General features: G+C 27.9%; 1 protein-coding gene across 1 annotated transcript; it reads left to right on the top strand.

Moving 5' to 3' along the window:
- Window positions 1-4,459: 4,459 nt before the first annotated feature.
- Window positions 4,460-5,633, top strand: LOC121212422 (uncharacterized). Its single transcript, XM_041085027.1, has one exon. The coding sequence runs from the start codon at window positions 4,840-4,842 to the stop codon at window positions 5,413-5,415; it is 576 nt and encodes a 191-aa protein (XP_040940961.1). The 5' UTR covers window positions 4,460-4,839; the 3' UTR covers window positions 5,416-5,633.
- The last annotated feature ends 20,116 nt before the right edge of the window (window positions 5,634-25,749 follow it).

The raw sequence follows: 25,749 nt of genomic DNA on the forward strand, positions 1-25,749 counted from the left end.
GGGTTTTTTTGCATTTTCATTTCTTGTGTTAACCATTAACCACTCAATCATCCAACTTTCTTTTCATTTTTACTTTAGAATTAAGCAAAAACCGCCCAAACAATATTTTCTTTTAATTTTTTTATTCTTTTACTTTTACTTTTAACTTTTTATTTTTTTATTTAATTTTAAAGTTATTTCATTGATTAATTTCTTAAATCAATTTTTTAAATATCAAATTTGACAAGATTTATTTACAAATACTATTAACTTATATTTAAATCGGATAGATTAAAATATTAAATATTAAATTTTTTAAAGGCAAAAAAAAAATCCCCTAAAAATTTAAAACTTAGTATTTAGTTTTTTTTAAATGAAATAGTTAAATTTTGTTTAAGTGATTGTTTTACCAATAGTCACATTTACGTCGGCCCAATCCCACCACCAGCGATCTCTGTTTTTTTTTTTTTTTTCTGCTAATCCCACCATCGGTGGCCACACCTTTCAAAAATCTCCAAACGCCGATGAGTTTCTTGTTGCAAAACTTTGGACCAAAATCAGGACCCGACTCACACTCGCCCTGCCACTAGGAAGGAATTTCTGGCATGCCTGCATCGTCGAAGCTCTTATATTCAAGGCCAAGGAATTGAGGGGAACGAGTAGGGTGGAGAGTGCAAATAGTATATTCATACACCCAGAATCGATTCCGATTTGCTAAGAGACTCGGGTTGAAAGCTTCAGTATATGAATAAAGAAGGGAGTCGGGTGGGGAATCAGTGAGCAACTGTAAGCTTGGACTGTGCCATTTATGGTGCGTTCCGAAAGAAAGTGGCTTCTCTTGATGCTTCATTTGGACAATATATGGTTTTTTTTGCGGTGATTTCCCGACGTAGGATGAGGAAGAAAGAAGAAATTAGAAGAAGCGATGGCCATTATCTTTTCTCTTATTTACCTTAATGCCATTTTTTTACTATTTTTAAATAATTAGATGTTAAATCGATCACATATATATATCACTGTTTAATTGATCTAATTAAATTTTAATTGATTAATTTTTTTTTAATTTCAATTGAATTTTAAATTTTATTAAAAATTTCAGTCAGAATTATATATATAAAAGAAGAAAAAGTAGTAGATGAAGAATAACGAAATTATATTAAAAATTGGTGAAGACACGCAACTAATAAAGTAACAGTAACACACTTTTGTGTTTCTCAATTATCACTAAAATTAAATTAATTCGATGGGACGGGGAACATGAACACCTCCCCAGTACGGTCAAATGATACCTTTAATTACACTATTAAAATAATTTAAAATAAGCACTTTGTTCAAAGCTTTTTTTTTTTTTTGAAAGATGTAAAATTCTTTTTTTTTTATTCATAACTAAGCAGGACTTAATAAAGAAAAAATGTTAGCCCATTAATTTCCTAAAGTATGGATGCATAAAGTATACTTGTTTTTAAAGGATTTTGCTATTACAATTACATAAAATAAGATTAAAATTATGGATTACCATATTTAAATTATAAATAAAATATTAATTAACTTTTAAAAAAAAGCCCTAAAAACACTCTTTCACTAGACTTTTTAAAATACCATGTTAACTAATTTTAAACTGTAGTTTAATAGACACCCGTTTCTTTTAATACTCAATCTTTTTGGCAGGCTAGATCTCAAGAAAACTAAGCTTAAATTTTCCTTTCATGTCGCATCAATTCATTTAGAGTTAATTACAAGTCATGGGTTCTTAAATTTCAAAATATTTCAATTGAATCCTCAAATTAAATTACTAGTTCAATCAAGTCATTTCATTGTATAGCTATCAATTTTGATGTTAAATTTTAGCTTTGATATAACATGGTTCTTTCTATTTACATATAATTTAGTAAATATTTTTTAAATGCTCATATCTAAGTTGCCAATTAATGCCAAAGTTGATAGCTGAACTGGCAAAAGTACCTGATTAGAACCAAACTTTAGTTTGAGGCTTCAAATGAAATGTGTTGAAGTTCATGGATCAATTTGGAATTTAACCCATAGTTTTGAGATGTATGATGTAATTAATTAATTCATTATATATATATATATCTTTCATCTTTATCTTTATTAAATTCAAGTGCTTAATTGAGATCGTATAACGAGTCAATCAAACACCCTCTTATTTAAAAAAGTAAGAAATATTATTATGAATGTGTTTTTATCTTTTTTATATAAAATTATAAAAAAATAAAAACTAGTGAGATTTTAAGTTACTAACATCTCAAAACTTCAATTTTATCATTTCAGCTCAAGTCTTATTTGATTCTAATTAACATAATTTTCAATAAATATTATGTTATATTAGATGTGGCATAATTGAGTATATATAAGTTCCTAATTATATTAGTCTTATGAGTCGATTGAACACCAATTTAATTAGAAAAAGAATAAAATCTTATTAGTTTTACAAAATAACAAATATTACTATGAGGATATTTTTTTTTCTTATATATAACTCCATAAAAATCAATTTACACCAAAATGAAATTTGAAAAATGAATTATTAATTTATATATTTTAAAAAATGAGTGTATTATATAAAAAGAATCTTTTAGGAAACGTACAAGTAGTGATTGATCATCTGAGCAATGTTGCATGGGGCATGATGCGTTACGAAGCTTCCTAAATCTTGAATAATAACAAAAGACCTCTCTATTTGATTTTGTTTTTTATATGACTTTTTCTTTAAAGTAATTTATTCTTTATACTCTTTCTATTTCTCTCCACATTTTGGCTAACCATATCTTCCCCTTCTTTGCCTGCTTCCTTTTAAATTATCATTTTAACATAATTAAATAAAATATTTTAATAAATCATAATCTTATATTTTCGGAAAATGAATTAAAGCATAATTAAAAATCCTAGGATTTTTATTCAAAATTTTCTAAAAGTAACAACTGAAATTTCTATTTTCTTTTAAAAAAAATTATGCTATTATATTATTATATTAATTAATTTTTAATTTGATCCATTTATTGAGTTTGATTCTGAAATATCTACTCACATGATATCCAATTGCTTCGGTTGGTATATAATGCACTATACTCAACTTAAATCTTAATTTAATATTTATGACTATATATGGTTTTGATCCATGTCAAACTATTCATGTTTTGCTACATCATAACAAAAACCACATAATTAATTTATATGAGATTTAACATGTTTGTAAAATTCATGTTCACATTTCACACAAGAAATTTCGGAAATTGGTAGTAAAACCACTTATTTTTATAGGGAAACACATAATAATACAATTTTAAATATTATTCTCAAATTCATTACTGTAATTTTTAAAAATTACTATCACCTCTATAAATGTTGGATGTGTTTATTCTTACCCCATTTTAATTTAGTTTTTGCAAGCTTTCATTCTTTTAAAGACAAATAAATATTTAAATATAATTCTTTAAAAAATATTTAAACATAAAATACATATTTTTATTTTTTACCTTTTTAATAGTTATAGATACAAAAGTAGGATAATAAAATTTATATATAAAGTAGAGAAATACACCCCACTTAAAAAAAAAACACCAAGTGAATCAGTTCATAACTTATTGAATGGCTTGAGTTTTACCATCCTTTTTAACTTAAAAACTTAACCTACACTTGTTGCCTAGAAAAAAATTTCACTACTAAAACTCAATCATACAAGTAATTATTTAGCATGAACTTTTGCACTTTTGTGTTCAAGCAAGTCTTGTAATTGAATAAGCATATATTTCTGGAATAATATTAACCTAAAAATGAATGTATTATTTCTTAATTTTAGAATTTCAAGAATATTAATTTTTTATATGTGAATTATATATAATATTTATTCTTCGTATATGTCACGTCAATGTAGTGTACAAAAATCCACAGCTCCTTTTCTGTTTTATGTTTGAGCTTTTCCAGTATTCTTTCCCTTGGGAACCACGAATCATTAATCTAACGGTTCAAAATCAAGGGGGGTCAACTCATTTCACCCAATAGTAATCATTCATCTCTGTCTTGTATTAGCACCACTTTATACTATTATTTTGTTTTGCGTCAATTTCCGATTTTGATCCCTCTATTGTTATTTTTATAATAGTATTAATTAATTAATTCAAATACCTAACATTTAAGCATTTCAATTTCTTTTACTTGTACTCATCATGTTGACGTGTACGGGTGGGACAACAATAGGAGTGGTCCTCTCAAAATTTTTAAATTTTAGGACTTTTGAAGTTGTTATAAAATCTTTAAAAATTGAAAATTTTTACCCGTCCCCAAGATTTAATGCTAAGATTTGACAGATAAGTCTTTGGTATTACAAAGGATATTTTAAGAAAATATTCAATCCTATTTTAATCAAATTAGTTAACATATTAATTATTTTGGATTAAGTAACCTGATTTAAAAGGTAAAAGATCAAACAAGGGTGAATTAAATATGTTTTTTTTTTGCTGTTTTACAAAATTTATAAATTCAAAAAATAAATTTAAATTTTTATAATTTTATTCCAGGCTTTTTATACAGAATTCCTGACTTTTGCTCCTAACATCAAACTATGCCAAACTAAAATACGAAAACTAAATATTAAATTTAAGCATAGTGGAAGGACCAAAAACTAAAATTTTGACCATTTGGTTTTTGTGTATTAAAAAAATATTCTTTGCTTTCATTTTGACCGCAACTCCACTTTCCTTTCCTTCTCTATATAACCCTTTCCACCCTTCATTTCTCTCCTCATCCTCTTCTGTTTCTTAACCTCACGATTCCCTTCGTTGTTTCCTCAACTTTCAGTGTTTATTTATTATTATTTTTATTTTTTTGGTTTAGTGTGTTGCAATGGCCGAGGAGCCGACACCAAAGCGCCAAAGAGAAGAAACCCAGAGCTCAAACGAAGAACATGTTGAAGAAACAAAACGCCATAAGTCTTACAATCACATACTCTCTTTGCTTGAAGTCGAAGAGGATGAGCCCAGCCAAGACTTGTCCCCCCTAATCACCACTTTACAGCAACAGCTCTCCTCGGACTCCGTTTTGGATGCCCCTTTCCCTCTTTGTGAACCAGCAACACCATCGCCCTCGAACCCAGACAAGGAAACCGCCACCACCGTCCTCAGCTTAGAAGACTGCACATCAGCAACTTGTTCCTTGAAAGAAGATGATGATGATGATGATAAAGTGCAAGTCATAAGACATTTGCTTGAAGCCTCTGATGATGAGCTGGGGATTCCAAATAGAGAAGATGGCGATGGAGATGGTAGCGGTGGTGGTAGTGATGTTGGCTTTGAAGTTTTTGAGTTGGAAGAAGGTTTCAACAATGGCGGAAATGGGTTTGCATTGTGTGATGGGTTATGGGAACTTGAAGATGAGGCTGCTAATTACTATACTTTGTTACAGTCTGAACTCTTCATGTAGCTTCATGGCCGGAGAAACTACGAAGCAGAAAGAAATGGTAGGGGTAAAGAAGGGGAAAAACAGGGAGTGAGGTGGGGAATATGAAAAATGAAGGCGATTATTTTTTTGGGGATTAATTCATTTTGGAACCCTCCAACTTCTTTGAAAATATCAGGACTTTCCCTTTGTTTCTTTGTTCAATATTAAAATTAAATTGTTAAAAGGAGGAATATGCTTTATATTTTGTCCCATATTTCCTAATTATTTTATCCCTTTCCATTCTTGCTCTATACGTTTTTAAGTTGAAGGGTTGAAAATTAATTATTTTATTTTGGTAAAAAAAGAAAATTTCTTTTAAGGGATAAAATATAAAGGCAAACTGTGCTTACCCTAATAATCCGTAGTTTATTCGGTTCGATTCCAAATTTATTTTGGATTTAATGCGACTATCAAATGATAATATTTTGTACACATATTAACATGCAGGTGAAAACACGAGATTATCATAAAATCTTATTGTGAGAAAATTTAAAATTTTATTCAAAAAAATAAAGAAAGTGGAAATCAAAATATGTGCATGTATTTTTTTTCATATTTTATATTATATTATTTCACATAATTAATGATATTATTCATAAATCTAATAAGTTTAATTAATTAATTAGTTATTAAATTAATTTAATTAATTTATAATGGGTTATTAACTTCAAATAATTAATTTATAAGTTTATGATGTTTCAGATTCATGGTAGAATATTTAATTAGGGAATTTAATAGTTTATTAAAGTGATATATCTAATTTTACTCATTGAAGATTATTTTCTATATAATTATTAGATTTCTTAACCTGAAATTTAATCACATATGTTTTATAGAAAATTAATTTAATAAAGAAATTACTTTATAATTATAGATGTTATAAGTGAAAAGCTATTATAGAGGGTTTAAGATAAAATATAAAAATTTGATTCTTTTACACACATGATTGTTATAGCGAAATATTATTATAGTATATTATCAACAAAAAGAAAAAAAAATAACTCTTATTAATAAGCTAAAAAATAAGTGTTGAATTTTAATTTTTAAAATTTATTTGACATATTATTTAAAATTAAATACTAAGTAATTAGATTGTTTGATAAATAATAATATAATATTTTAAAAATAAAATAACAATTGAACATTTTCTCTATATAAGTGATAAGGGACATATCTAATTATCATTTTTTCAGAAAAATTTCATCTAATAGTTTTTATTGTAGATTGTCAAGCATGTTTAAAAAAATTACTAAAGATATTGAGGTAAATTATTTTTTTCAATAGTTGATCAAACAAGGGTTAAGTCTTTATTATAGGACTTAGATAAAATTAATTCATCTACTATTAAACGAAATTTATTTTGTTTTGTTTATAGAACTAAATTATTCTTTGAATCTATTTTACGGTCTACTAATCTTTTCAAGGTTAATGGTTGTTCCTTCTAGTAATATCGTCTCCAATATTCTAATTTAAGTCTTTCAATTAAAGTGCAATGTGTATTACCCTTACATTTAACACTTGTTGGTAAATGAATCTATATGGACTAAATTAAGAATTTGCCAAGTACTTTCGTCAAAGAGACTTTTTCATTTAAAAAATAATTAAGTCTTTTGAGAATTTTAAAATTGTATGTTCTAATCTTATCCGGTAATATTATTTTCTAAAATTTATTTTTAACTAAGTTTAGTTATATTTTTATTTTAAGTTTATTTATTTATAATTAAAAGATATTAAATATTTAAAAAATATTTTTATATAAATTAATTTTTAATACAATACTTAGAATTTTTTATAATTTTCCCCGACAAATAAATAAGAGAATAAACACATGTTAATATGTTTGAATTCATGTTCTCTTATACTCATAATAATATCAATACAAATTAAATTAAATAAACATTTATTTTGTTATATATATATATAGTTTATCCAAAAGCATCCAAAGCATAAATTGAATATATATTATATTCGGTTCACATGTATATACAACATCATGTATGGTTGATAACAATAAAACATAAAATGGCTTAAAAAATAGTTGTTAAAGTATTCATATCAAAATTGTCCCAATCATTCATGCATAATCTATTTGCATTTTTGTTATACATCAATGTCACCTATTTCAAAATTTTATTTACTGAAATCATATTATTATCTGACTTCTTTGCTCTTTTAATAACATAATGTATTTTTTATATTTTAATCATACATGAGAATACCAAAAAAAAATAATTATATTAATTATTTAAAATATATTTAAATTTTATATTTCATGTATCATTAATTTTATTTATTTAAATAGTTTTTTTATTTTTTATTTTTAACATCACTTTTAACTTTTTCATCACAATTTTTACGTAATAACAAATTAAATTTTATTGCTTAATATCACTGAACAAAGTTGGGAGTTCAAATTTGGTAGGTGAAGAGAAGAGTATATATATAAAACATTGCACATAAAATTCTCAAAATTGCGGAATATTGGATAAAAAGAAAAAATTAATCACCACTTTTATCGTGGAACGTTGATAAGGATTCTTTACTCATTGGATACCTCTCAATTTCTTTTCCTTTTTCCTTTTTTTAACCTTTTTGTTCACATATCTTACTCGCCTACCTAAGACGTGGGAGCACGCTCCACATTCATTGGTCAACGGATTTCAGATCCAATCACACAAAACCTCTCTCCTCTTTGATTGGATGTGGTGACAGAGCAACTGTCACAGTCTCTTTTTCCACGTAAACGTTTAGGTAATGAGTACAAAAGCTAATTAATTATTGGTCCGTGACTTGGCGTGCAGTGTGGATGCGTAATGATATTAAAATGCCAAATTACTTGTGCTTGGAATTTATAAAATAAAAATTAAAAAAAAAAAAAAGTAGAAGTAGAAGGGGACCCATCGGTACATTTAAAAGAAAAAAAAAGAAATCTTGGTGTCGCTGTTAGGACAGTGATGGGGACCTACCTTTGATGTGAGATGCTGATGGGGTATGCAATGTTGGCCATGTCTTTACATTATGATGATGGATGTCGTATTGGCATGGGATGCTGAAGATACAACAGCCGTATGATCATCATCGGATGGGGACAGCTACGGTGTATGATGATGTTCAACATCATTTTTCATGAATCATGACAATGAGTACGAGATGCCCGCCAGCTACACCTCACATTTTATATTCTCATTTTTTAAATCTTTTTATTAAATTTATATTGATTAGATTTTTTATTAGCTTTAGATTTTAAATATATATGTTTATTTTCTGAATAATTTGAATCTAACTAGCACTATAGATCTCTAGTATGCACCAACTAATTTTAGGGTGATGAAAATATTTACTTCATACAAATTCATACTTTTAATATTTAATTAAAACTTTAGTCCAAATTTAAAATCTAACTACTTCGTAATTCTTAAAATTTATATTTAAAATTGTACCAAAATTATTCTTAAAAATTAAAATATTTATTAAAACATATATTTATTTTTAAAATTAGTGGTTTTTTTTCGAAAAAATTAAGGCTTGGTTCGGTTTTTGAAATTATTTTCTATTCTCAATTTTCATTTTGCTAAAACGGTTTTTGCTTTCTATTTTTTAAAATTTAAATAACACGTTTAACAAATAGATTTAAAAATTTGTTTTGATAATTTTGTTTTTTAATAGGAACATAAGAAATAAAATAAAAATTATATTTATATTGGTTTGAACCCAAATCAATTCATTTAAAGTGAAGAACTCATATTTTTATTATTTTCATTATTTTCACTTTTACAAAACTTTTTTTTAGTGTGAAAATAATAAATTTATTACTTTCTAATATTCACATATTTTTATTTTTATTTTTCTAAAATTATTTTAAAAATTCTCAAACAAACACATTTCTTTAATTTTCCAAAAAAGATAGAAATGAAAATAACCTTTGTTTCCTAAAACCAAATGGAGCGAAATGATTGTTTTTTTTTTAAAAAAAGTGGTGGTAGTTTTTTTTTTAAATATTTAATTGAGTCAGATATTTTTAGATTTTTTTAAAGAATAATTTGTGTTAAGTTGTACTGTTATTTAAACTATTAATTGAGTTGGTGTCGCAATTCAACAAGTACCAACTCAATTATGAAAATTATTAAAATATCTTTTCATATTTAAAATAAATTATATTATTTTAAAGTATTTTAGTTTTTATTTTTTTAAATAATAAAAAAATGCATAAAATGCGGTTTTGAACTCATGCCAATTACATTAGAAAAATTTTATATTTATCACTTAACCAAAGCTTTATTTTAATTTTTTTTTACATTTTAGTTTTATTGTGTGTACTTTATTATCTCCATCAACTGTGTATATTAATGATATTGTTAATTGAGTTTGTGTCACAAATTAGCCCAACATTAACTCGAGATTAATAACAACATCATCATAAATGATTGGACTCATTTAGTATTATTAATCTAATGTGTTTATGTATTTAAATTTCATTTTACTCACAATTCAATCTATATAATACATATTTCATATATTATTATTAATGAGTTTTAAACCATGCGTTTCACATTTGTGTTCTAAATAAATTGTTTCCACATGCACAAGCGTACGATCGAATTTCTAGGTTATTTAAATATGAGCCTAATAGTTTAGTTGGCCCTCCAACTCTACAAAAAAAAATCATTTTATCCTTTTATTTATATTTTCGCCTCTTTTAGCAATTAAACTTATGTTTTTTGTCAAATCACCCCAAAATAAAAGAAAATGTATGTTTGTTAACTTTGTTGACATGACATACACTTGGATGTCATATCAACAATTAATTAAATTTATAATTTTAAAAATCCAAAAAAATATAAAAAAACATTTTTTAAAAATAAAAATTATTAAAAAATATACAAAATATATTTTATTTTCTTTAAAATTTAATTAATTGTTTATGTAGCATACACATAGATGTTATAACACCTTTGACTCGGCCTAGGAGTTTCGGCTAAGTCGAAGGTGTTAAATTCAATCACTGAAGTTTTCTTGTAAGCCTTTCTTTATATTTGTGAAAAGAGTTTACCAAAATCTTTAGTTATTAAAAATAGAACAGCGTAAGTCATTTATAAAATTGATAGTTTTCTAAACTGAAATAGCACGTAACATATCAGAGTATTATTTAATATCATGTTTTTCTTAAAAAAATAACTAAGCTAAACTACTTTTAACCTAAAATAAAAACACGAAATAATAATTATAACCTGAAAATAAACTATTTTGAAAGAACTTAAATAAAACTTCATAATAGAAAAAAAATTAAAACAACTTGCTAATCCGAGGGTCCTTCGATGTCATCCAGTGTTCTAGTTTTTTGTGTTATATGAGAGATAAAGAAAGGGGGAGTGAACTTACAACGACTCAGTATGAGTCTAAATGTAAAAGTTGAACATCGACAATGATAATATAAAACGATCGCAAAGCAAAAAGAAAGAAAAATAATAACACACAAATTTTACGTGGAAACCCTTTCGGGAAAAAAACATGGGCAGAGCAAAAGAAAATTCACTGATGTCGAATTCAAATGATATAATAGGAGTTTAGAGTACATCTATTTATAGCTTAAAAAACCTTATTCTAATCAATGTCAAATAGATGAAATGTAGTAAGGTTAGTAAGGTTGAAATACCTTATTCTAATGAATGTAAAATAAAATAAGTATAGTTTTATATGGATTTTACTTTTATTTTATTTTACTATAGTATTTTATTTTAACAATGACTCGAGTCACTCAACTCTGTTACTGCCAGTTCGGTCTAGCCACTGGTTGGACTGTCTGCCGGTTTCACATACTGGGCCCAATACGACTAGTTGTTGGGTCTTGATATCGGTTTTGAGCTTCTGAGCGCAATTTACAATCTCATGTCCAATTTTCAAGTTCAATTACCCATTGGGTCAATTGTTTGATTTGAAAATTAATTTTAAAAAAATCATATATATTTTAATTAATTTGGTTAATTTAATTTTACTTGATCAAAATTAATTTTCCTAAAAGTCACTTAGATTTTCCAAATTAATTTTTCAAGAAAATTCTTTAATCAAATTCTCTAGTTGAACAATTCTCACGATCACCTAATTTAATTCTACATCGAATAAATCGACTCAATTAAATTATTTCCAAATTCGTAGAATTTCTTTTGATTTAAATGCAGTCCAATCGAGCTTTTGTTAAGCTAGCGAAGGAACTAATCAGACACATTAATTAGGCTCTAGTGATTGCAATTATATCCAGAAGCATCGTTCCGATAATTTACAATTACTTAATCATGGATTCAGTCCGCAGGAAGTATCATGTTTGAAATCTCCTTATTGTATACTCTTTACGAAAGCAATTCATCCAACTGCGCTTTATCTAATCTCCTCGTCATGTGTTTGTTACCTTCATATGGTATCATTGATTCTTTTTAGTTAAATTCATTCACTCAATATAATCATATTTTATCTCATTGTCACCATTGTATCTTCTTAATGATTAATATGATCACTATCAACAAATGACTATGATAAATTGCTCGTTCTAGAACAAGTAACCCATGGCCACGTTCAATATTTATCAATCCATACAATGATGATAAGAGGATATCATTAACTCTTTAATTGATCCATGAATTTCACTGTTGCTAGTAGAGCCATGCCATACACAAGTCATGTACCCAACATAGGGCTATGGGCTCGATCATCTTTAGAGCATAAGCCTCCACCTATATCAAAGCACATGAGTTGCATAAGCATGGTCAATGACTAACTCAGGATTTAGGTAAACCACACCATGAACGTCACAAGTTAATTAATTCACAAATGAATTTAGAATCAATTCATCTTGGGTCCAGTCCAATGTATCATTCTACCAATGAATACATCTATGTCTCTACCAGTAGAGTCAACTGCTCTGATAGCCAAGATTAGTCATCTCCCCAGTTGGAATTGTAGACGAAATAATAATCTTTCTCAGTATTTGAATCAAATTCTCACTTTGATTCTTTTACGAGATTACAAATTTATTTAGATTATCTACTAAAGTAAGTTGTCTTTCTTGCAATGTAAACGTTCTTACAATGCCACTTATATTCAGTTTGAAATTAGACTATCAATGAGCTAATATTTGGTTGTCACAATTTCGCTATGCATGCAAAATATAAAAGATATAATAGTGAAAATTGAAATTAACATTATTATTTATTCATTGTTCAAATAAATAGAAAATAGTTACATGTTTACTACAATATGGGCACATTTCCCAACATTAGACGCATATGCCAAAGTCTAGTAACATCATCATCTAAAAGGAAGAGAAAGCGACAACTGCAATAGTAGTAATAGTTGCACCTTGTAACACGTATAACTTGGCTATCTTTCTTTTCCCTTTTACCACAATGAGGGAACCCTTGCTAATCTTTAGAACTCCACTTTCAGTTGTTGATAACATATTAATTTGCATGTTATTTTGTGTTTAATTTGGTTTATTTCTGAATTGATCATTGCTTGTTAAATTGATACTTTTATATTTTAATCTTGTCAAGGATGCAATTGCGACGCTAAGAGACAAAAATGAGCAGAAAATGACCAAATTAAAACAAAATTAGCAAAATGGAGCCGAATCAAACATGTGGAGAAAGCTAAGGACTCATTAGAATTTTTCGCTTTGTAAAAAGCCAAAAATAGAAAGTCTTATTTTATTTTATTTTGATTTTATGTTAAATTAGCTAAGACAAAAAATAGTAAATTTTATGTATATAAATAAGGCCTTAGTGTTCTTTAGAAAATCATCAATGAATTTTGTATTCCTACTTCAATTTCGAATAGAATTATTCTATTTTGTTTTTCAAATTGGCATGCGATTCTACTATTTTCCTTTGCATTTTTCTTGCTTTTACAAAATTGGGTTAATTTCTTTCCAAGTCCTTTCTTTCCCATTCTTCGCCATAACCATCAAGCCACCTTTCAAAGTTTACAAAGATGAATAATTTCATGCTTCACTAAATTTCATCTTAGCCTTAGGCCGATGTTCTTTCCGGACGGGAATCGTGAGATATGAATTCGTGCTAAAAAATTTGTCCAATTGGTATTCATTTTTTCCTAAGTATCAGGATAGACCAATATCCCTTAAAATTAAACTCGATTTCAAGTCAAAGTGTATGCTGGGTTGGAGTCGAGTTTGCTGACAGTTGGAGAAACGAGTCGGTCGTGCTGTATTTAAAATTTTGAGAACAAATCAAGAAAGAAGCGATCGGGTTTAAACGACCCACGCGGCTGAGGCCGTTGATTCGAGTTAGGTTCTTCAGAACGCAAGGCTGTGGAATCTTGAATCGGGAACACGTGTATCTTGATTAGATAATCGGTAAAGGTTGGTTTACAAGTCGTACCGGAACCAGCTACGAGAGGAAGAGTTGGTGGTTTGGACGTTCTTAACTGCTATAACCAACTTATCGTTTGGAGAAGAAGATTAATTTCGAGAATCAATTCTTAACACAGAATTTACCGAGTCTAAGGCTAAGGCTTATTGTTTTTGTTTGCAAAATTCTGAATTTATTTCCAATTTACATTTATTTTCAATGTTACTCAATTGTTTATTTAAGCTGATTAGATTATTTATTTATTTTAACATTCTCAAACCCTCTCCCGATTTACTTGTTTATTTTTGTTGCAGATACGCTTGGAGTCGTGGGCACTTCTCTTGACACGACCCTTGACACGACGAATATTCTGCTCATAAGTGAACACGGAAGTTAATTATAACATTCAATCCCTGTGGACTCGACCCTACTACCACTCTTTACTACTATTTAGAGTTATTTTAGTAGGAATTATTTTTGGTGGTTTCGACGCCCATCAGCTGTGTACTTATGCCCTTTTGAATAAAGAGTAAGCAATGAAATCAAATTCCTATTTAATTCTGGTGCATGTCGTACACCACTAAGTGTTTTGACGACTCCATCGAACATATTAATTTTGATTGTGTCAATACCTACGATTTTTCATGAAGTATTATTTCCCATCAAAACAACACCTTTAGATACAATTTCATATGTTGTAAACCAATCCCGATTGGGACTCATATGGAATGTGCAACCAGAATTGATGATCCACTCCTCGTTCACTTTAGAGTTATCAACAAAAGCAACTAGAAGTTCACCGTCACTGTAGTATTCTGCTACATCAGATTTACTGGATTGTTTTGGTTGTTTTCCCATTTGATTCACAGCCTCCCTTTTGATTTTATTCTGCAACTTATAGCACTCAAACTTAACGTGCTTTTTTTCTTACAAAAGTTACAAGTTTTACCTCTGTTTGATGATCTCGATTTACCCTTAAATTTACTGCAAGGGTTTCGTTCCTGTGTTCTATCACGATTATCATTAGTATTTCATTTTTGTCTCCCACGAACAATGTGACCCCTTGAGAGTCGGATCTAACCAAATGATGATTCATCTTTTCATACGAGGTTAAGAAAGCATAGATTTCATCAACTATGAAAGATTCACAGCTATACAAAATTATATATCTAAAAGTTGAATAAGACAAAGGCAACGAATAAAGTAGAATTAACCCTAAATTTTCTTTATCATACTGAACCTCCATGGCCTCTAGGTCTAAGAGAATTTCTTTAAACACAATTAAGTGTTCGTGCACATGCACATCTTCCTTCAAATGATGAGCATAAAGATGCTGCTTCATATGCAGCTTGCTAGTCAGAGTTTTTGACATATATAATTGCTCAAGCTTATTCCATAATGTAGTGTCAGTATTCTTCTTCAACGTGTCCTAGAGAATTTCATTCGTCAAATGCAGCTGTAATTGTGTTAAAGCCTTTCGATCTTTATGTCTCTTCTCTTCCTTTGTCAATGTCGAAGGTATCTTATCTAACTCTAGCAAGGCATTCTCCAAATCCATCTGCGCAAGAACTGTCTTCATCTTTACCTACCACAACGTGAATCTAGTGTTGTGATCCAATAGTGGAATGTCATACTTCATTTTTTCCAATTCCGTGATCGACACAAGCAACTTGAAAAGCTCTTGATACTAGTTCGTAAAACTAACATCGATAATCGTAGTATAGAACGACTGCAAAGCAAAAAAAGAAAAAGAAAAATAAAAACAGACATATTTTAAATGGAAACACTTTCGGGAAAAAATACGGGTAGAGAAGAAGAAAATTCAGTAATGTCAAATTCGAATGATATAAGAGGATTTTAGACTACATCTATTAATAGATTGAAAAATCTTAGTCTAATCAATGTCAAATAAATGAAGTGTCGTAAGGTTGAAACACTTTGTTCTAATCAATGTGAAATAGAATAAGTATAGTTCTATATGGATTTTACTTTTATTTTATTTTACCAATGTATTTTATTTTAACAATGATTCGAGTTACTCAAATCTAACACTAAATTATGAACTGTTGTATATAATCACAAAAAAAATGGCAAGGCATATCATTTATAACATAGTAATAAACTAAGCACTCTTCATGGTTCATAAAATAAATCGATGAATAATCAATTTATATATGATGTAATTTAATATTAGGATTAAATTCCCACCTTCCATCCTATTCGTCCTCGAGCATTTCTCAACATTCTAAATTACATAACAAATACTAACCATTTTGGATTTGATCTCCGGTGATAATGGTCGTTCACTTGTCATCTGTGGCGATGACTTTTACTATAATAATTTACCATCTTGGTTGCCCGATTTTTGATGGCCTTTTAAACTATCATCTCAGTTTATCCGGTTTTGATGACATTGCCGCCTACGTCATACAGTACTAACTTTTAGTGTGGACTTAAATTACCACTGTCTCCTACGGAACTCCTCCGTCCTTCATACTTGTTTTTCATGTAATTATACACATATACTTAGCATGTAATACTTGTCATCATCTATCGGTGCTATATTCAATATTTCACACTAGCACTTAGTGGCATGTGTTCATGCATTCATTCATATCAATGTCACACTTACAAGATTTTCATGTGAACTAACAGGCCTAATTATCTAACACATTTACAGGTTTTTAGGAAAGGTTCGCAATTGTAGGGGTCGCACCTAGAGTTGGCAAGTTCAAGGTTCTCATATTGTAGGTTTGCATACTGTTAACACAGGGGTTCACATATTAAACCTACAGAGTTAACATGGCCCACATATTAACATATATAGGGTTTGCATATTTCTTAGAGTTCACATAATATATAAGCTCATATAGTACTTAAGGTTCGCATTACATATAGACTCGCACAATACCTAGGGTTCACATTACATATAGGCTCACACATGACACATACAAGGTTCACATATTACTCATGTTATAGGGTTCACATAATAAACAAGTATGGTTCGCATAACTAATCCTGTACTGCTCGCGTTCTTTAGTAAGTAGGGTTTGCATAACCATGGCTTGCGTATTAACATATATATAGTTCGCATAGCATGACTCGCATATCCCTAGGGTTCGCATGTAATATTTTGGCTCACATATGTTGACTTGCATGAATATAACTCATATAGACAATGGTTCACATGTAATATTCTGACTCTCATGTAATAATTATAGGTGACTCGTATATATTGATTCTCATGTAATAACAACAGGTGACTCGCATAGCATAACAACAAGTGACTCACATGTATTGACTCACATGGTATAACCTAGGGTTCACTTGAAGAATCCCATATGTTTATGCATATGAGTTCGTAGTAGGAGGATTCACATGCAAGGGGGTTCATGCTCAAGGGGGACATACATGTTAAGGGCTCGTGCACATATGCTCACACACGAGCTTGCACCTACAGGGGTTCACACATAGGCTCACACATTAGCTTGCACACGGGCTCGCACCTATAGGGGGTTTGCACATGCTAGTTCTCTACTTCCTAGTATTTTCAATTATACATAAAGATTTAGGCTAAGATTCCACACCTGACTTGAGATAACTCAAAAACCTTAATTTGGAAGAGGAGGTTGACAATCCACTTGGGAGGAGAGGGATGAGCTTGAAAACCTTGAATCCTTTTTCTTGAAAATTTGTTTGGTTATGGTGAAGAAAAGAAGAACTTGAGAGTATTTTTCTTGAAAAATTTTTTAGGTATGATTCTAAGGTTTGCATGAAATTGGCTATTTATAAAACTTTCTTTTCCTAATTGAAATAGGTTTTAAAGATTCATAGGGAATTAGGATTATTTTAAATCAATGACTAAATTTAAAAAAGCGATTTTTGGTTGGGCTAATTTGAAATTTTAGCACTTTTTGGGGGTAAAACTAAGGAAATAAAAATATTATAATTGAATGCTCACAAGGAGTTTTGAACTTAGGACTTATGGGTAGACTCAGGTCTTATCATTTAACCAACAAGCTTATTCTTACTAACTATTTAACAAAAATCATTTTTAAGGCATTCTAAGTTCCCTTACCCTATGTTTTTAAAGAAAATAAAATCTAAATTTTACTCTTGTTTCATCTAGACTTGATTTTGGGATGTAACATATGTCATGCCAACAAAGTTTCAATTTTTTGGTGATTAGACAAACAATACAAGTTCAAGGACTAAAAAAGCAAAAAATTAAAATGGAAGGCTAAAATAAATTTTTTTTGTAAAGTTTGAGGGCTAAATAATGCATTATGCCTTAGATATATTATATAAATAACTTTTTTTTATACAATCTTAAACTAATGATTACTATTTATCTTTAAAGTGAAGGATATTACACTTTTAAGCACGTTCTTATCCATGTCTTCTAAGATGTTGTAATAACAACGATGCCAGTCGAGTTAAATCTTAATTGATTTATTATATAAAAAACTTAAAAGACAAAATTACCTTTGAAATATGTATTATTGTTCTCTCCACTAATGTTTTTAGAATTGAATCACTTTTCAAATTGGTCAGGCCATGATACAATCGATCCTATTAACAAAAATTATTTTTTTAAAGTAAAAAATATTAAAAATTAAAACTTGATTCAACCAGTTTATACTAGTTTTTGATCTAATCGATTGAAAGCCATTCTCCAAATGGGTACCTAGCTACATCTCGATCCAGTTGATTTGATTGGCTAGTTCGATCCAATTTAAACATCATTTACACACCACCACATTTGAGAAAAAATTAAAAAAACTCCACAATTAGTTGGGAGATGTTTGATACAATTAATCCAATTTAGAAAAGCTTTCCTATTTATATACATATACATAGAGAAGGAGATGAGAAATAAAATTTTTAATTAATTTTAATTGTAATTAAATAAATACATCTGTACCAAAAACAATGGTATCTCCAATTATCGCCCCTCTGGAAGGTACTCTTCTCACTATTCCCATAGTGTATGAGACAAATGTATGCATTTTGATTAGGGTTGTATTTTATGGTTACGATTCTACTATATATGTCTTTTTCATTTCGTCGAAAATCAATTTTATGGTATAGACGCTTATGACCTCCCCTCCATCTCTTGCGGTAATTAAATAAATTTATAAGTATTTATTTATGAAATTATAAATATTTTATTAATTTATTCACTTATGAAATAGTTTAATGTGAAGTGAAACTTATACACTAAAAATACATCAAATATCATCTCTTAATTTTGATGATTTAATACAGCGAAGTACATATGTCAGCTATTTGGTCGTGCTTGTAAATTTGTGGGGACTTCATAAATACAATTCACTGTATTTTTATTGAGAGAAAAAGATAAGTAGCCATTTTCAGTTTCATACTAGTCAATTATATTGTTAAATTTTATATTTATAATATATATAATTTTATATTTTTAAACAATTTCCATTATTATCTATAATTCCAAAATTTTAAATTAATTAATAATATGATTTTTAAACAAATTCTAACTCAAATACTCTTAATTATTTTAACAACGAACTCAATATACTTTTATGTTTTAAAACGAGTAATCATGGAAAATATTTTGAAATTAAAAAGATGATTTTTTTATTTAATCTTTAATATAGTTTATAGTCTTAGGTTATGATTCTCATTATTTTTTTAAAAATGTTAGTTTTTGAAACCAAATACATCTTTAATCTTTATTTATATCCTAATATATTTTATGTAATATTTATATCAAGTATATAATTATTTTTTTATTAAAATTTATTTTAAATATAAAAATTATAATATTTAAATTTATAATAGTAATTAAAATATAAATTATATATTCAAATTAAATTTTAAAAATAATTACAATAAATTTTTATACATTTTTATTAAAATATTACAATATTGACGAATTTAAATATTATTTAAATGAATATTTTTTACTCTAAAATACTTAAAAGACTATAATAATAAATACTTAAATTCTAAAATAAATTTTAAATTTTTTTTCAGCCCTAAATTATCTTCCAAAGAAGTTGGCGTGTTGATCAGTTGGTCGTTGGCTTTCAAATTCAAAATGTCTGAACTACTTTTAAATTTAAAAAGATGTATTTTTTATTTAGTCTTTAAAATATTTAAATAACGTAACAATTTTCGTTTGACTTAAAATGCCATAATGAAACAAATTTCCGGCTAATTTCGTGTCCAATTTGTTTAAATTTCTAAGTAGTTGATACGAATTACAGCCAAGAGAATGACGCGGGATAAAGCAAAATTTCTAACTATTAAAAACGCTATTGTGTAATCTTCTTTATTTGTATTGTTTGTCTCAATCAAAAACTTTTTTTTCTCAATTCTTTTATAGTTCAGTTTTTTGTATGAAATAATTTTGAATGGCACAAATCCACAAACTAAATTCGAAACAATTTTCTTTTTCGGTCTCCGAACTGATCGTCATATTGACTTAAACTTAAGGTATGTTCTTCTACTTATAAATAGATACTAATTTATCATACTGATCATTAAATAGTCGCTTGAATAAAAACTTAACAACCTGATGACTTAAATAAAATTTTTTTAATAGTTCATGATCAAATGAAAATTTTTGAATAGTTTAATGATCTTTTTATAACTTGAGTGACCAAAACTTAAGCTAATTAATAGTTATTGACTTTGAATGTAATTTGCCCTTTATATATATATAATTTAATAGCCCATTGCAGGCATTATTCAAAATAATTACAAATGGAGTTGTCATTTTATTTAATAAATGGCTACAGCAATTATTCAACCGTTTTGGAGTGTCTATAAGGCAAGAATGAAAGGCACCACAAGTTGGCTGGGCCTTTCGCATCTGCCGCACAACACACGCTTCATAATATCTCTTTATTAGTCAACCCAGTCCCTGCTATCTCTATTATAATTAATGCATTGCTTATGATGGTGTTACCAGTTTATTAAATATTAATTTAGTTAGAAAATGGTTAAAACTTTATTTTTAAAAATAAATAACAAATATTATTACATCGATAATTGAGTAATTATTTGATATAATTGTGAAATTTTTAAAATTTTTTAAGCGGGTTCAAGATATAATAAGTGTCGTATTTATTTATATATTTAATTTTTTATTTGTAGATTATATTTTATAAAATATTTGTCACACCGTAATTCTTTCGTGGAATTTTAAAAACTCTACTGACAATATACAAAATAATTTTCTATAGTATTTGTCTTTTTAATAATTTATATAATTTTTTTAAAAAAATAAACACAAAAGTTTCAACCTGAAATTAAGGTAATAATAAATAAGTTCCAACTAATTATTTAAGGAAGTAATATATATTAAAATTTTTAATGTTTTTACTTTTCGCCCATACATGTCATAATTTTGTAATAGTTAAAAAAATCATTTAAATGAAGTTTTGATTGAGGATTCAATTTTTGAACACTCTTACATCCTCTCTTTATATAAAATTTTTTAGTTATTATGTATTTAGTTAAAATATAATTTTAATCCCTCTATTATATCTAAATTTGAAGTATAGTCATTATATTTTAATTTTATATAATTTAATCTCTTTATTTTTTTAACATCATCAGTTAATCCATTAACACTCCTAATCATTTTAGTTGAGATGTCAACATGAATTTTTTTGAAAAAAAAATTCTAACACACACAAAAACATATCTACGGGTAGGGTGTTAGGCCAAAGGATACTACAAATTAAAATATATTAAATTTCAAATTTGAGCTTAATTAAGAGGTTAAAACAAATTTTGACATATATATTACTCCTTCCCATCACTAGTTTAGTTTTTTTAGACTTTATTTTTCATTATTTTTAAAAGTATTTTTGAAGCTATAAGCTTTTGACTATAAAAAAAAAAAAGGTAAGTAGGCAGATTTTAAAGTTAAAAAGTGTTGTTGTGGGTATACAATGTATTTTATGTAACATTTATATTTTGAAGTCAAATAACATTGTCTAACACTTATTTATAATTTAATGTATTTTATAAAATATGTATTTATTATATTTTAAATATTAAAATATAATTTATATGTTGAAATTAAATTTTATAAATAAATATTACTTGCAAAATAATGAATTACGATAAATTAATTTTATATTCTTATTAAAATATCATAATATAAAAAAATTTGAACCGTTATTTAAATATATATATATTAATTTAGATTAGATGGCATAGCATCATCAACTAAAAATTAAAGTATATATAATCTAAAAATGTACAAAATTATATAAGGATGAGGCGATATTTTAAGATTTAGAGACCAAAAATAGGGAATTGAAGCAGTTGGGTATAAAAAGAAAAGAAACAAAAAAGTGTATGTATGTTTATGGGGAATTCATATTTTTACTGAAAGTATAGTAATATGGGATAAAAAAAGAAAGCGAAAGAAAAGAGGTTGGTTGGGTAGTCGAAATCAGATGGCCAAAAAGCCATAGATACTAAGTGGTAATTAAGGCAAGTGGGGTTTATTTTAGTTATACAGCCTGGCTTTGCTTCTTTTGTTTTGTGTCTCTTTTTCATTTTCTAGAACATCTCCACTTCTTGTTGGGTCTATGGCTCCACCATATGCCTCTGCACATGCACAAAATATCCTAATTATCAACACACCAATACTACTATTACCCCACACCAACTGCTTCTTACTTCATTTTTCTTTTCTTTTCAAAGAAAGAAAACAAAATTCATTTAGGAAGTTACTCTAGTTTTAATATTGTCGCACATGATAGTTATTAAAATAATTTATGCTATTTCTAAAATTTTTGCTCCAAACATATTATCACATCTATAATAATATCTCAATTTTTTTATTTTTGCATAATATTAATAATATATATCATTTTAGTATATTAATTTAATATATATTGTGAATCAAAACTGAGATATCAAAATTTGAAAAATATAAAAATAAAAAATGATCAAATTAGAGAATAGAGACTAAAACCACAAACTTACACATTGTATCAAACGAATAGCAAAATTTGATTTAATAAATTTAACTACTATCATTTGATTCATAATTGAAATTTTAAAACTCAAAAAAAAAATTAAAATAAATTTAACCATATTAGAGAATAAAAATTGAATCCAAAACTTATGCATAATACAAAAAAAATGATAACAAAATTTGTCTTATTATTTAAATTCATGAGTGATTGATGTTACAAATTAATTGTGTAACCCCCAAACTCAGTCTACACGTTAAGACTGAATTCAGAAGATTACATTTGCCACCTAAATGGCCTAGTAACAATCGGAGTTTTGTAAAACAATTGCTTATTTTTTTGAAGAAATACTTAGTGTGTTATCTTCATTTTACTAAAAGATATAATTTTCCCAAAAACGATAGAATTTAAAATTTACTTAGTAAAAGTCAATTTCCAATTTTTATATGTTTTTCGAATTTCATTTACATAACAATGCAACAGAAAAAGTGATACTTAACATAAGTTTAATGAAAACCAAATTTTTATGCATGATTAGTTAATAATCCATATTTCAATAACCTAAATCAAAATAAATGTCATGCATGCCAAATAAGCTCGAACTTAAGTCTCATGCCACAGTTTTAAAAAAAATACAGTTTTCCGAATAACAAAAATTGCAAATAACAAATTTAAAATACTTTTATAAACAAATTAACTTTCTGAGTTGAGACCTTCTGGTTGTCGAGTCCATGTCTTAACTTGGAGGGTTTTTTGAAAAGATGGAAATTAAAGCGGGGTGAGCTTAAGAAGCTCAAAATGAGTCCTATTACAAGAAAACCAATGCATGACAGTAGACAAAACATACGAAATAACAACTCACAGAATAATCACAATTGAATAGCAAATCAAATTATCGGTTTTTCAAATATAATATCTTAGAATCCATAGTTTTGCATGTAAATGCTTATGAATGGCAATGCAATTTCAGTTATCAAAAATGATCCTACCCAACTGCACTACATACCACAGTAAGAGTTCCTTAGAACTCATCTATCCCTATACACTACGTTTGTGGATAAACCACCAATAATTTGTAGATAAATTGTCGGTAAAAATTATGGATAAACTACCAGTATTTTCAGATAAAAAGTTTGTAGGCAAGTTGAGTAAGTTTTGGATGAATCATTAGTGTTTGCAGATTATTAAACTGCTAGTACTTCCTCCGTTCATATTGTCTCACCCCATGCAATGCAATATGTCAAGCTTGTAACAGAATAGTACAAAAACAATAGACATGCTTAACATGTATAACACCTCAAAAGTTACGACCTGATTCTGGAGGTCACATTGGCCACTGAAGTGGTCCAAATCAAAACACTGTAAAAATTTCTAAAATTTCATTTCATAAATCATTTATTTCACTCATTTAATAAACCCCAAAATACACATAACTTATGCCTAACAAACAATGATTTTATTGTCATTAAAATTAAATTTAACCATGTTTCCAGATCAACCAAATTGTTACTCAAAATTTTGAAAAAACAAAACATCATTGCAGCAGAAAATTTGTTATTTTGCTATAATTCAAAATTCATGAAAGTAATACCTTACCTGAAGTATCAACCTCATCAAAACAACGGAAAAGTTTGATGTTTTCTTATAGTCAGAAAACTCATAGGTTATTACTTTAAAACCATGTGCTTATAACATGAAATATGACATTTTAGTAGATGAAAACCCATGCATGAAATCGAAATTTAAGTCCAGAACCCGAAAGCCAAAATGCATACCATAGTTTACATAATCTCCTTTATAGATCAATTGAAAATGCCTTATTTAAAACTTATGAAAATTTATTTAAACCAAACCAATGTGAGACATTCTGAGACCTCTGATCTACCAAGTCCAACGACTAATCACTAGTGTTACCTGAAAAGGAGTAAACTAAAGGTATGATCTACAAAAGCTCAGTGTAAGTCTAAGACAAACACAAATAGGCAATAACAGAATAATACCTTGAACGCAAAGTTAATTAACCAGACAAACTTACATTAGCAAAATTCGAAACATAAACAGAAAACATGTCAGAATAGCGCATAATATCACCAATACACATAACAGATATTCATAACGAAATCAGATGAAGGATGATACAAAATCCCACCTAGCCAACTGCTAGACACCATCTCCACAAATCCCCCCCACACACCAATAATGGCATACTAGATCCTTTCCAACCTCTACACACTAATATTTGGGTTATGGTAGACCAATCCAGCCGAACACACCTCAATACGGTTGTATACCACATTTATTATTGCGGTTAAACAACTAAAATATAGTTGTGCAGTGAAACTGCCAATACAAATTTCCTTCTCTTCGAAATCAAATCTCAATCCCAAATGCAGATGCAAACCATATCAAATCAAAATGCACATGAATTTACAAAATCGACATACTTGTATTTAGTTTCCATATTAGATAAGCATTTTTGCAAATCAGCTTAGTTTAATAGAAACAAAATCAAACTTATTTGTATACAGTTTCAAAGTAGAGGAATAAACAATTTCCAAATATTGCATCCAATCATTTTTGTATTCCAAGTTTAACATAATACATTACATAATTAACTTGAACGAACATCAAAATTAACTCAATTAAACACGTGTATAAAAACTTAAACATGTAAGAGATTGTTGAGGGACTAAAACAAATCATTCTACGGATAAAGAGTAAAAATTGTAAAAACAGGACCACACGGCTGTGTGGCTGCCCGTGTGGTTCAAAAACCACACAAAATTGGCTGAAAATTGTGAAATTCAACACCAATTCAACCCCTAATTACATCAATTTCATAAACACACTTGATTACGCGATTCTTAGCACCCACGAACGATCAAAACACCCTAAAAAACCAACTAATTCGACACTTGTTGAACAAAGAACTAAAGAACACACAAAATCCTTGATAAGCGACAGTGAATGCTAACAACATT

Source organism: Gossypium hirsutum, chromosome A13, assembly GCF_007990345.1.
Source record: "Gossypium hirsutum isolate 1008001.06 chromosome A13, Gossypium_hirsutum_v2.1, whole genome shotgun sequence".
In the NCBI taxonomy this organism is placed as follows: domain Eukaryota; kingdom Viridiplantae; phylum Streptophyta; class Magnoliopsida; order Malvales; family Malvaceae; genus Gossypium; species Gossypium hirsutum.

Excerpts from the sequence above, each read along its gene's own strand:
- LOC121212422 (XM_041085027.1), top strand. The coding sequence starts at position 4,840 with ATGGCCGAGGAGCCGACACCAAAGCGCCAAAGAGAAGAAACCCAGAGC.